Genomic DNA, 12,504 nt, shown 5'->3' with positions numbered 1-12,504 from the left:
TGTTTCAGTCATAAACTACTGCTATTTGTAGGATAATTGCTGCATTTGACTTCATTTTTAGTTTGTTTTTCTACAAGTTAAGGAATTCAAATAAAAAATCTTGAAAAACTGGTTTTCTGTATTTGCAGTACTAGGACATTAATCCTCTTTAAAATAACTCCACGAAGACTCATATTCCATCACCAAGTCACTCTTTATTTACACATGCATAGTACATGATACTGACCCAGCTAGCTCAAAACCTGCTACTGGAGTGAACATAACCCCTGACACTCCTGTTTATATCTGTCAGCCAGAGCTCCCTGATCGGACCAGGTTAACAACCCCAATAAGGGAACTCATTCTGTGAGATCCGCCTGGCTGACCTCATTCCAATCAGTACATCCCTCCCCCTTTAAGTCCTGGGATTAGGACCATTGTTTTTTCCTGTAGCTTCTCCTGGGGCATTTTTTGCCCCAGGTCCAGTTCCACCACTCAGCCTCAGATACTGGCAGCGTGCACTGGATGGTGATCCACCTCTTGCGTCCAGAGCACCTTGCCTGAAATTCTTCACCTTCAGGTAGTAATGGCATCGAGGTTGCAACATATGCCATGTCTGTCTTATCCTCAGATTTCTTCAATACTAGGCAGAGGGAGAGATCCAGGGTTCTGACAGTCTTGCTGGATGTTCTGAGGGGGCGAGTATGATTTGCTCCTGCCCCGTTTGCAAGGTTGCACCTTTCATGTGGTCGATGTGCTTGTTCAGGACCACCTGTCCTACCTGAACTCTGAATGTCACAGGACCTGGCCTCAATCATGCCTGTTACCCATGCAGGACTATTTGGTGTCGAAACTACAGAAACTTTGTTCACTGAAGTAAACTGCCTTTCTTGATTTAGAGAAGTTTTGTGTCTGGTATTGGCATTCCTGATGCCATTTCACACCCAACCCACCCTTCACCATCACCACCACCACCCCCCACCCCCACCCCCAACAGGTTTGGGAACCTCCTGCAGAGTCTTCTCCCCATCAGCAATTCTGCTGGAGCTATCCCTGAAGTTCTGTGAGGGGTGGTCCTATAAACAAACAGGAACTGATGCAATTTGTTATCAAGTAAAGCTGCAGACCCTTTCCTCAAGCCTGCCTTCAAAGTTTGGAATGCTCTTTCCTCCAGACCATTGAATAATGGATGGTATCGTGTCACCAAGTCACCCTTTACGTACATGTGCATTCTACATGACACTGCCCCAGCTAGCTCAGAGCCAGCTCCTACAATGAACAGAACCCCTGATGCTCCTGTTTATATCTGTCAGCCAGGGCTTCCTGATTTTTGGCCAGGTTAAAAGTGCCAATCAGGGAACGCATATTCTGAGATTCCCCCAGCCGACTTCGTTCCAATCATTACACTCTCCTTTGTTGTGCATTTTATTGAAACCAAGATTGGATTTTTTAGAATGCTGTATTCCCCGCACACACCCCCACCACCCACCCCAACTATTTTGTGAAATTGATTATTTTGAAAATAATATATTATTATTATTTCCATTTTAAGGGATAAATAGTTAAGCAGAGGAAAATAAAACATAATAGGAAAGATCAGGGCAGTGGGATTAGCTTGAATTAAAGGAAAGAGGCAGCACATACATGCTGTTGTGAATGGCTTCCTTGTGGTAAGTCTCTGCGGCTCTAATGAGATGATAGAGATATCAATAGAAATATCAGACAAATGTATAGATCCATTGGTATAGAATTGGTTGAATCAACAATTAAATTTACAGAATATATTGAACACAAATAGGGATCTCAAGTTCTTTACTAAGGCAAAAGGAAGGAAAATAGACTTCATTCTAGTGTTAACCAAACATTAGAGGTGACTTTTAAAGAGAAAATAATATGAAGTTTACACTTTGATTTGAAAGAACTGACAGGAAGAGTATTATATATTGGGATGTTTGAATGTACAAAGGGGTCTGGGTGTCCTTGTACACCAGTAAATGAAAATAGAGAGGCAGGTGCAACGAGCAGTTAGGAAGTCGAATGGTATATTGGCCTTCGTTACAAGAAGATTTGATTCAGAAGTAGGGATGTCTTCCTGCCTTTGTGAGACCGCACCTGTAATATTGCATGCAGTTTGGTTTCTCTACCTGAGAAAGGATATATTTGCCAAAGAGGGAGTGCAATAGAGGTTCGCTCCAGCTCATGTTGGAGATATCTTATGGTGAGAGATTGGTTTGACTGAGCCTGTACTTACTCGCGTTCAGAAGAATGAGAGGTGATTTGTTTGAACCATATAAAATTCTAACAGGGCTGTATAGATGGTTTCCCTGGCTGGGAAGTCTTGAATCGGGGTCTATCTCAGGGATATGAGGTAGACTATTTAAGAATGAGATGAGAAAAAGTCTCTTAATTTTAAAGGATAGTAAACTTGTGGAATTCTGTGGACTCTGGAGGTCAGGGGAGGTGATGGCATAGTGTTACTTTCGCTAGACAATTTAGTCCAGAGACCCAGGTAATATTCTGTGGATCGGGGTTTGAATCTCAGCATAGCAGATGGTGGAATTTGAATTCAGTAAGAGTCTGGAATTAAATTCTGGCCATGAAACCATGTTGATTGTTGAAAAAAAAACCATCTGGTTCACTAATATCCTGTACAAAGGGAAACTACAATCCTTACCAGGTTTGGTCTACTTGTGACTTCAGACTCTCAGCAATGTGATTGCTTATTATCTGACCTCTAGGCAGTTAGGTTTCGGGCAATAAATGTTAGCCTAACAAGCACCCTCAACCTGTGAATTTAAAAAAGTTACTGAATATATTTAAGAGGAATTAAGTAAACATTTAGATTTATACAGCATGAAGGGGTATGGGTAGAAAGCAGGAATATAACATTAAAATAGAGGATCAGTCAAGATTATCTTGAATAGCGGAGCTAGTTTGAAGGCCTGAATTGCCTACTCCAGCTCCTGGTTTTCTCTGTGAAGAGACTTAAGAAAGGAATTTCAGTGCGCACATGTGTGTCCATATTTGACCTTGGAGGCAAAGAACCAGTGGTTTATGGAGAGGGATTGTTGACATGGATGAAATTAGATATAGAAGGAGCAGGACCATTTTAAATTTTAGGCACCTGCTCGTGGCAAAGAGTGTGAGCTACAGAGTTCAGTTGAATTGAAGTCAATAGAAAGCGGAGGATGGGAAGGTAAGCAAATATAAATTGAGTTGGAAGAGTCATAAAAGTACAAATGAGAGTTTCATAAACATGGCTGAGGTAGGGTATTGACCAGCTGTGTTGTAGCAGTGTTGGTAGGATAAAATAAGTAAAATCACCATTGTACCGCTGGACCACAGGGCTACTCTATCATTCAAGAGAGACAACTGGTTTAACCTGAGGTTCACCAAGCCTCAGGCGAGGGGAGAGGTTGAGAAGGAGTCCTTCATGGTAACCTCAGCCAGTGCAGGATTTGGATCCATGCATCGGTCAGCTTAGCTAATCAGTCTTCTCTTGAATAGGACACTTCAGTTTGTCCATGGTAGCTGGGTTGGAAATTCATTTGGTATCAAAGGTTTGGACCTTGTGTTTAGGGCTGAAAATGAAAACTTTAGCCTTTCCAATACTATCAGGAGGTGGATGGGTCAATCAATTGAACAACACATTGGGGTGATTAGGAGAAGCAGTGTAAAACCTGAATAGTCTTAAACTTGTGCTGATGTCACTAAGAGACAGCATGTGGCTGAGTAAGAAAGAGAACTCCAACCTTGATACTGGAGAATTCCAGGGAAAATGTGTTACAAATGGAAATGGAACTCACTGCGCACCACTTAGTGTTGCATCAAAGTGATGTTACTTAGTACAGTGCATTGCCACACACCCTTAATTGTCATGGCAACCCAAAATATAACTTAGTGCCCATTAATTTGCAATTTCCCAATTCTGGAATTTTGTGATTTCACTCTATCAATTAAATAAATGAAAGGGAATGGACCAAAGGTCTGCTTCAGGGTGCACGTACTGCTGAATTGCATAGAGGATCTTAAGCCCTATGTTTTGGTAACTTTAAGACTAATGAATGCTGCAGCTGTACTACTAAGATGTGAGATGGATTGGTCCATTTGGATAGTTCTAAAACAAAATGTTGGGAATATCCAGGAGTTTAGGTAGCATCTGTGGAGGCAAAAACAGTTAGCATTCTGTGACCTTCCATCATTTTTGACAATTTTCACTGGATTTGTAACATTAACTGTACTTTCTCTCGACAGCTGCTGCCAGACCTCCTGAGTTTCTCCAGCAATTTTAGTCTTTGTTCCATCGTTTTTTGAGATTAGCAATGGCCTAGTGGTATTATCACTGGACTGTTAATGAAGAGACCCAGATAACATTCTGGGGACCCAGGTTCAAATCCTGCCACGGCAGATGGTGGAATTTGAATTCAATAAATATCTGGAATTAAGAATCTAATGATGACTGTGAATCCATTGTCAATTGTCGTAAAAACCCATCTGGTTCACTAGTGTCGTTTGGGGAAGGAAATTGCCATCCTTACCCGGCCTGGCCTACATGTGACTCCAGACCCACCACACTGTGGTTGACTCTTAACTGCCCTCTGGGCAATTAGGGTTGGGCAATAAATGCTGCCTAGCCAGCAACGCCCTCATCCCATGAATGAATAAAAAAAAAGCTGTTGGAGAAAGACTGAGGGTAAAACTGCTTTCCTACAGAGAAGGTGAGAGTTAAGTAATGTACATCCTTAGTTGTTTTTGTGTTCATTCCAGCAGTCCATTGCAGAGCACTATTAACAAGGAATTTTGGAACAGGGCTCTTGCCTAATTAGTTGGTCAGGAAATGGTGCATGATTCAGGGAAATTCAAGAATATAAGGGAAGAAAATGAAAACAAAACGTTTCCATCTCACTGAATGTATATTTATCTTACAGTTCTCTGTAAAACAATTTACCATATTATTTGGAAATTTCACCATCCAGAATTTGAAGGATATGCAGACTAAGATGTTACTAAAGCATGGCATTATCTGGCACTGGTCTTTGGAGTTGAAAGAACTAAACCATAGGCATCCCAGTACCCTTCAATTTCTACCAGATTATCACCAGATAATATGAATACAAATGCTTCTGTTAGAGAAGAATTCTACAATAATATAAGAGAAAATTACTTGCAAATTTTTAAAATGTTTTCTTTGCAGGGTGCAAAAAAGATACTATCTAGTGGAATCACCGGGCCTGAAGGTCATGAACTTTGTCGACCTGAACAGGTGGAGGCTGAAGCCACACAAAGGGCAATTACTATAGCCAATTGCATTAATTGTCCACTTTATATCGTCCACGTAATGAGTAAATCCGCTGCTAATGTGATTGTCAATGCACGGAGAGAAGGTGAGAAACTGGAGATGTTTCATTCTTTTTCTTTCTCAACCAGTTGGTTGATTAAATAGTGTTTTTTTTCTCTTCTCTCTGACTTTCAAATGTTTCTTGCCTCCATTTCAATGACAGTGTTGCATACTGGACAGTCAAGTTAACACACTGATCCCTTACTCCTAATGGGAGCTGCCGACAAAGGAGTAAATGGTGCTAGTAGTTTATCTCTGAGCACACATCCTATGCGAATCTTAACCACCTTAGTTCTATTGAGTGAATTCTTGGAACCAAAACTCTAGGACACTAAGCTTGTATTCTGGTTTATATATTGCCTATGCAGAGAAGTCTTCACGTAATATTCATACATGCTTTACAGAAAGAGCGGAACAGGAGCTGCAATCCTGGAAAATCTTTTCATTTAACCACTCTCCCACCTTCCACAGAAGAACTTGGACACAACCTGTAGTTTCCTTTACTTAATCTTGTCTTGGGCTCAAACTTGGGCTGATTTATACATGGGTTCAGTTTGTGATGGGTAGGAATCATCAGAAGCTTTGTAAATAGCTATATGTAAATCTGCATTGCATTTACATTGCAAATTATCCTTCCAAAGTCTGAAATAAAGACACAAAATTGCTGGGAAAATCTTACCTTTTTTAGGTAGCTTCTGTGAAGAGAGAAACAGTTAACATTTCAATGACCTTTAATCAAGATAGATTAAATAGAAATCAGGATGGGTTAGTTAAAGGAAAATTATGTTCAACCAATTTGCTTGAGTTATTTGAAGTGAAAGTCACGTAAGCTTGTGAAAGACATACGGCAAAGCACCATATAATAGAAAAAAAACAAAAAATTAAATACTGTGGATGTTGAAAATCTGAAATTAAAGCAGATAATTCTAGAAATAGTCAGCAAATCTGGTAGCATCTGAGAGATGAGTAGAGTTGTGGGCAGGATTTCATGGTGGGATAGAGGGTGCGGGGAATCGACTGTCTTTGGATCAGTCGAGACAGACTCTTCTCAGAAGCAATACTGCTCTGTGGGCAGCAACAGCAAGGGCAGAGTGGGACTTTCATCCCTTACTGGGGAACAAGTCACTTCCTCTGAGCAGTAGCCAACCTGGTAGCTGTCATCTCCAGCAGTCGTGGCTGCACCCAGCGTTTGTTATTGGGTGCTGCTAGTACTGCAGGCACAATATGAGGCATAAAGCATAGTTCCCAGAGTGAGCTATGTCCAGGGTGTTGGTTGAGGAAGGTTTTGCTATCTTCAGGGAGTGGTGGGTTTTGGTGAGTTGGTAATAGGAAGGAAGTAGGGCACTATTTTCAGAGGATATGTTGAAACACAGCATGCCCTCTGAGGGTAGATCTTTCCACTCTTTTAAACTCATGTCAGTATGGATAGTATTATTCAACTTGGGTGCATTTTTACAAGCTCTCGTATTCATTACTTATATTAGTAGTGGTAGACAGGCTGCTGATTTCAGTGCCTCTCCACCTCCTGTATTAGTTTGTGAACTCAGGGATCGGTTGGGAAAGAGATAACATGGCCTCACAAGGCCATCACTCTTGAGGGCACGTAAAACCAGCCCATTATTTTAGGACTGCTTTGTTCCAGCATTTTCTGTTTTTATACCACATAATTGACTTAGAAAGGTCAATGCTCATGAGATTAGGAAGACAGCAGTAACATAAATACAAAATTAACTAAGTAGGTTCTGCTGTATGTTTGTTTTTTTTTCAGACTTAAGGGGTGTTCCACACTGGCCAGTACTTGGATCACTGCTGTTTTCGATACTGACCTAGACTTGGGTTTAAAGAATATTCTTTACATAACTATTCTTTGTCCCCTCATGTCTTTGTCCAGCTTCCCTTTAAATGTATTTATGCTGTTTGCCTCAATTACTAGCAGTGGTGAGCTCTACATTCTAATTACCATCTGGTCAAAGGTTCTTTTCTGAATTCTCTGTTGGATTTATCTTATTTGTGATGTATATTTAACTTCTCAAACTGTCTCACCTGAGGCCGCACCTCAAACTTTCTTTAGTCAATGGGGCACAATCTGGTCAATTTTTTCAATAAGACCATAAGATGTAGGAGCAGAAGTAGGTCATTCAGCCCATTGAGTCTGCTCCACCATTCAATGAGCCCATGCTGATCAAATAATCCTCAACTCCACTTTTCTAAATTATTCCCGTAACCCTTGATTCCCTCACTAATTAAAAATGTATCTCAGCCCTGAATATACTTAACAAAACAGCCTTAAGAGCTGTCTATGATAAAGAACTTCAAAGATTGACTATCCTTTGAGAGAAGAGATTCTTTCTCATGTCTGTCTTAATGGTGACTCCTTACTCCGGGATTATGCCCTCTGATCCTTGACGCTCCCACATGGAAAATCATTTCTGCATTTATACCCTGTCAAGATCTGAATAATGTTAAACTTCAATAAGCTCTCCTCTCATGCTTTCAAACTCCAATGAGTACAAGCCTAACCTTCTCACAAAAAAGTCCCATCATATCTGGAATATTACATATATTACATCTGATAGGTAAAGGGAAACTATCTTGCTTGTTACTTCCTCAAAAACTTGTAATAAATGTATCAATGAACAATGCTGACTCTGCTTGATTTTATGATATATTTCAAAATGTTGTGCAGTTACATCCTTTATAATAAACTCCTTTATAATAAACGTTTTCCCAATGACAGATGTTAAGCTCATGTGCCAATACTTAATTTGCTTTTTTGTCGCCTTCCCTTATTGAATAAGCAGTTTAGCAGATTTCCAATCCTCTGGAACTTTCCCAAACCTCAGGATCTTGGCAGATAATTACTAATGCATCCTGTACCTCTCCAGCTACTCTGTATCAGTCTTTAGCTCCATTAACTCACATAGTACATTTTCACTAGCGATAGTCATTATGTTTATTTTCCCTGTTATTAATTCTGTCTTATTACACATTAGCAAATCCAAAATAGCCTGATCCATAATTGGATCCACAACAGTCCCAAATACACTGTGTATGAATTTGACCTCATGGCTCCTTTCCCAGTTTGATTTTTGTCCAATCTTCAAGAAAATTAAAACCACCCATGATTAGTGTGCTGCCTATTTATACATGCTTTTATTAGGAACATAGAAAATAGGTGCAGGAGTAGGCCATTCAGCCCTTCGAGTCTACACTACCATTCATTATGATCATAGCTGATCAATCTCTCAATAGCAAGAATTGTCCTTCCTCCAATTTGGAGACCAAGACTGCACACAATACTCCAAGGTGTGGCCTCATCAAGGCCCTATATAACTGCAGCAAGACATCCCTACTCCTATACTCACATTGTCTTGCTATGAAGGCGAGCATGCCATTACCTTTCCTCACCACCTGCTGCACCTGCATGCCAGTCTTCAGTGACTGCTCCACCGTGACCCCCATGTCTTGTTGCACCTCACCTTTTCCTAAATTGCCACCGTTCAGATAATCTGCCTTCCTGTTTTTGCCACTAAAGTGGATGACCTCACATTTATCCACATTATATTGCATTTGCCAAGTATTTGCCCCTTTAGCCAGCCTGTCCAAGCCACTCTGCAGCCACTTAGCATTATCCTGACAGCACATACTGCCATCCAGCTTAGTGTCACCTGCAAATTTGCAGATACTACATTCAATTCCTTCATCCAAATCATTAATGTATATTGTGAACAGCTGAGGTCCCCACTCATCACTGCCTGCCATTCTGAAAAGGATCTGTTTATTCCAATTTTCTACTTGCTGTCTACCAATTAGTTCTGTATCCATATCAAAACCTCCGATGCCATGAGGTTTAATTTTGCTTACTAACCTCTTGTGTGGGACCTTGTCAAAAGCCCTTTGAAAGTCCACATAAACAACATCTACTGATTCATCCTTGTCCTCGCTACTGGTCACATACTCAAAAAAATTGAGAAGATTTGTCAAGCATGATTTCCCTTTAGCGAATCCATGCTGAGTTAGACTGATCCTGTCATTGCTTTCCAAATGTTCAGTTATTGCGTCCTTAATATTTGACTCCAGCGTTTTCCCCATCACTGTCAGGCTAACTGGCCTACAATTCCTTGCTTTTGCTCCCTCCTTTTTTATAAAGTGGCGCTACATTATCTACCCTCCTGTCTATTGGAACTCTTCCAGAGTCTATACGAATGCCAGAAAATTATCACTGATGCATCCGCTATTTCTGGAGCCACTTCTTAAGTACTCTGGGTTGCAGAGCATCAGGCCCTGGGGACTTAGGCGATTTTAATCCCATCAATTCCCCCATTACTGTTTCTTGACTAATAAGGATTTCCTTCAGTTCCTTCATGCTTGAACCATTGTCCCCTGGCAATTCTGGAAGGTTATTTGTGTCTTCCTATTAGTGAAGATAAATCCAAAGTATTTCTTCAACTGGTCTGCCATCTCTTTGTTGTCCAATATGAATTCACCTGACTCTAACTGTAAGGGACCTATGTTTGTCTTCACCAGTCTTTTTCTTTATTACATATCTATAGAAACTTTTTTAGTCAGTGTTTGTTTTCCACAAGCTTACTCTCATCTAGAGAATTCTGATACCTTCAGAATTAAACCTTTTGTCCTCCTCTGCTGAATCTTAAATTTCTCCCAGTCATCAAGTTTGCTGCTTTTTTCTAGCCAATTTATGTGCCTCCTCTTTGGTTTTAACACTATCCCTGATTTCCCCCTGTTAGCCATGGTTGAGTCACCTTCCATGTTTTACTCTTATGCCAGGCAGAGATATATAATTGTTGAAGTTCATCCATGTGTACTTTAAATGCATGCCATTGCCTATCCACCATCAACCTCTTAAGTATCCTTGCCAGCTTATCCTAGCCAATGCCTGCCTCATTCAATCAAAGTTAGCTTCTTTAAGTTCAGGACCCTGGTCTCGGATTTAACTGTGTCACTCTCCATCTTAAAGAAGAATTCTACGAAAGTCTTTGAGAAGATTTGTAGCTCAGGTTGTGGATGAGGTTGTAGACTTGTTCGGTGAGCCGGTGTGTTTGATTGCAATCAAATACACAAGCTTGGCGAAGAATTCTACCATGTTATGATCACTCTTACCCAAAGGATCTCGCACCACAAAGTTGTTAATTAATCCTCTCTCATTACACAATGTCCAGTCTAGGATGGCCTGCTGTCTAGTTGGTTCCTTGACATATTGGTTGAGGAAACCGTACCCCATACATTCCAGGAAATCCTCCTCCATAACATTGCTACAAGTTTGGTTAGCCCAATCAATACACAGATTCAAGTCCCCCATCATAACTGCTGTACCCTTAATGCACACAACTCTATTTTCCTTTTTGATGCCAACCAACCTCACAACTACTGTTTGGTCTGTACACAATTCCCACTAACATTTCTTTCCCCTTTGATGTTCTGCAGCTTCACCCATACAGATTCCACATTGTCCAGGCTAATGTCCTTCCTGACTATCATGTTAATCTCTGACTTAACCAGCAACGCTACCCCACTTCCCATTCCTTTCCATCTATTTTGCCTGAAAATTGGATACCCCTGGATGTTGAGTTCGCATCCTTGATCACCCTGGAGCTAGGTCTCCATGATTCCAATTACATCATAACTATTAATAACTGTCTGAGCACTTACTTCATCCACCTTATTACAAGTAATCCTTGCATTGAGACACAAAGCCTTTGGCTTTTTTTTTGACATATTTGCCCTTTTGGAATTATGATGTAATGTAGCCTTTTTGATTTTTGTCTTTGGTTTCTCTGCCTTCCACTTTCACGTTTTCCCTTACTGCCTTTTGTTTCTGTCCCCACTTCCCTCCAACTTCCTGCATTTGTTCCCATCCCCCACCATATTAGCTTAAACCCTCCCTAAAAGCACGAGCAAATGCTGCCCTTGGGACATTGTCCAGTCCTACACATGTGCAGAATGCCTGACTTGTGCTGGTCCCACATCCCCCCCAGAACTGGTTCCAGTGTCCCAGGAATTTGAATCCCTCGCTATTGAACCATCTGTCAAGCCACTTTAGGTATCCTGCTATTCCTACTTTGACTAACATGTGGCACTGGTAGCAATCCCAAGATTACTACCCTTTAAGGTCCTACTTTCTAGTTTAAGTCCTAACTCCCTAAATTCAGCCTATAGGACATCATCTTGCTTTTTACCTATATCATTGGTGCCTTATATGCACAGCTGGCTGGTCACTCTACCACCCTGTCCTATTCTGTTCTACAAAACAGCTACTGTTCGGCAGCCTATAGGATGACCAAATACCACTATCTTCGTCCCGTTGTTATTTCTTACCTCCACCCATATAGATTCTACATCATCTAATCCAAGATCATTTCTTGTTATTGTAAGGCATTCCATTTCATACATTAAAGTTACCTCACCACATTTCCCTTCTTGGTTGTTCTTTTTGAAAAATTGCATACCCTTGTATATTTAGTTCCCACTTTGATCTCTTTATAACCATATTTCCATGATAGCAATAAGATCATATCCACTTACCTCATTTTGTGCCATTATTACATTTATTTTGTTCTGAATACCATGCACATTTAAGAGCCTTTTAATTATGCTTTTTTTAAACTGTTTCATTTCCATTTTTAGCCCTGCTTCCTGCTGTTTTGTTATGTTTATATACTCTCTGGGTATCATTGTCAAAACAGTTGCCTTCAATGCCACCATATCCTTTGTTTTGTATCCCCTGTTCCAAAGCCCTCACCCCAACCCTCTTTATAATTATTTTAAAGACCTCTATAGCCCCAGTTATTCTGAACACTGATGAATAAGTCTGGTATTATTCCTGCAAGATTTTCTGCAGTGTTTGTACATCTATCCTTTGTGTGAATACTAGAACAGTTATGAGCTATAACCAAGCTTCTGTACAGGTTTAATATGGCTTCTGTGCTTTTTGATTCTATTTCTCTCGATGAACCCCAGAACATGTTTTTATACATGACTTTATTAGCCCGTGTTGCTCCTTTTAGTGATTTGTATACCTTTTAGACACCAATTTAGACACTTTGTCAAGGAGGATGTGACTTTCTTCTATGAAAGACACTGATTTATCTTGAACAAAAACAAAGTTGCTGGAAAAGCTCAGCAGGTCTGGCAGCATCTGTGGAGGAGAAAACAGAGTTAACGTTTCG

The 12,504-nt window shown here is 40.5% G+C and overlaps 1 protein-coding gene across 1 annotated transcript in view; it reads left to right on the top strand.

Moving 5' to 3' along the window:
- dpys (dihydropyrimidinase) overlaps positions 1-12,504 on the top strand; it is a 52,994-nt gene that overhangs the window by 12,712 nt on the left and 27,778 nt on the right. Inside the window, exon 4 of the mRNA XM_020513756.2 lies at positions 5,174-5,363. Coding sequence (XP_020369345.2) covers positions 5,174-5,363 — 190 coding nt within the window. The remainder of the gene's footprint in view (positions 1-5,173; positions 5,364-12,504) is intronic.

The sequence above is a fragment of the Rhincodon typus genome, chromosome 4 (assembly GCF_021869965.1).
Source record: "Rhincodon typus isolate 14 chromosome 4, sRhiTyp1.1, whole genome shotgun sequence".
In the NCBI taxonomy this organism is placed as follows: Eukaryota; Metazoa; Chordata; class Chondrichthyes; order Orectolobiformes; family Rhincodontidae; genus Rhincodon; species Rhincodon typus.
Note: the sequence above shows the minus strand (reverse complement) of the source record. Positions and strands in the feature narration are given on the sequence as shown.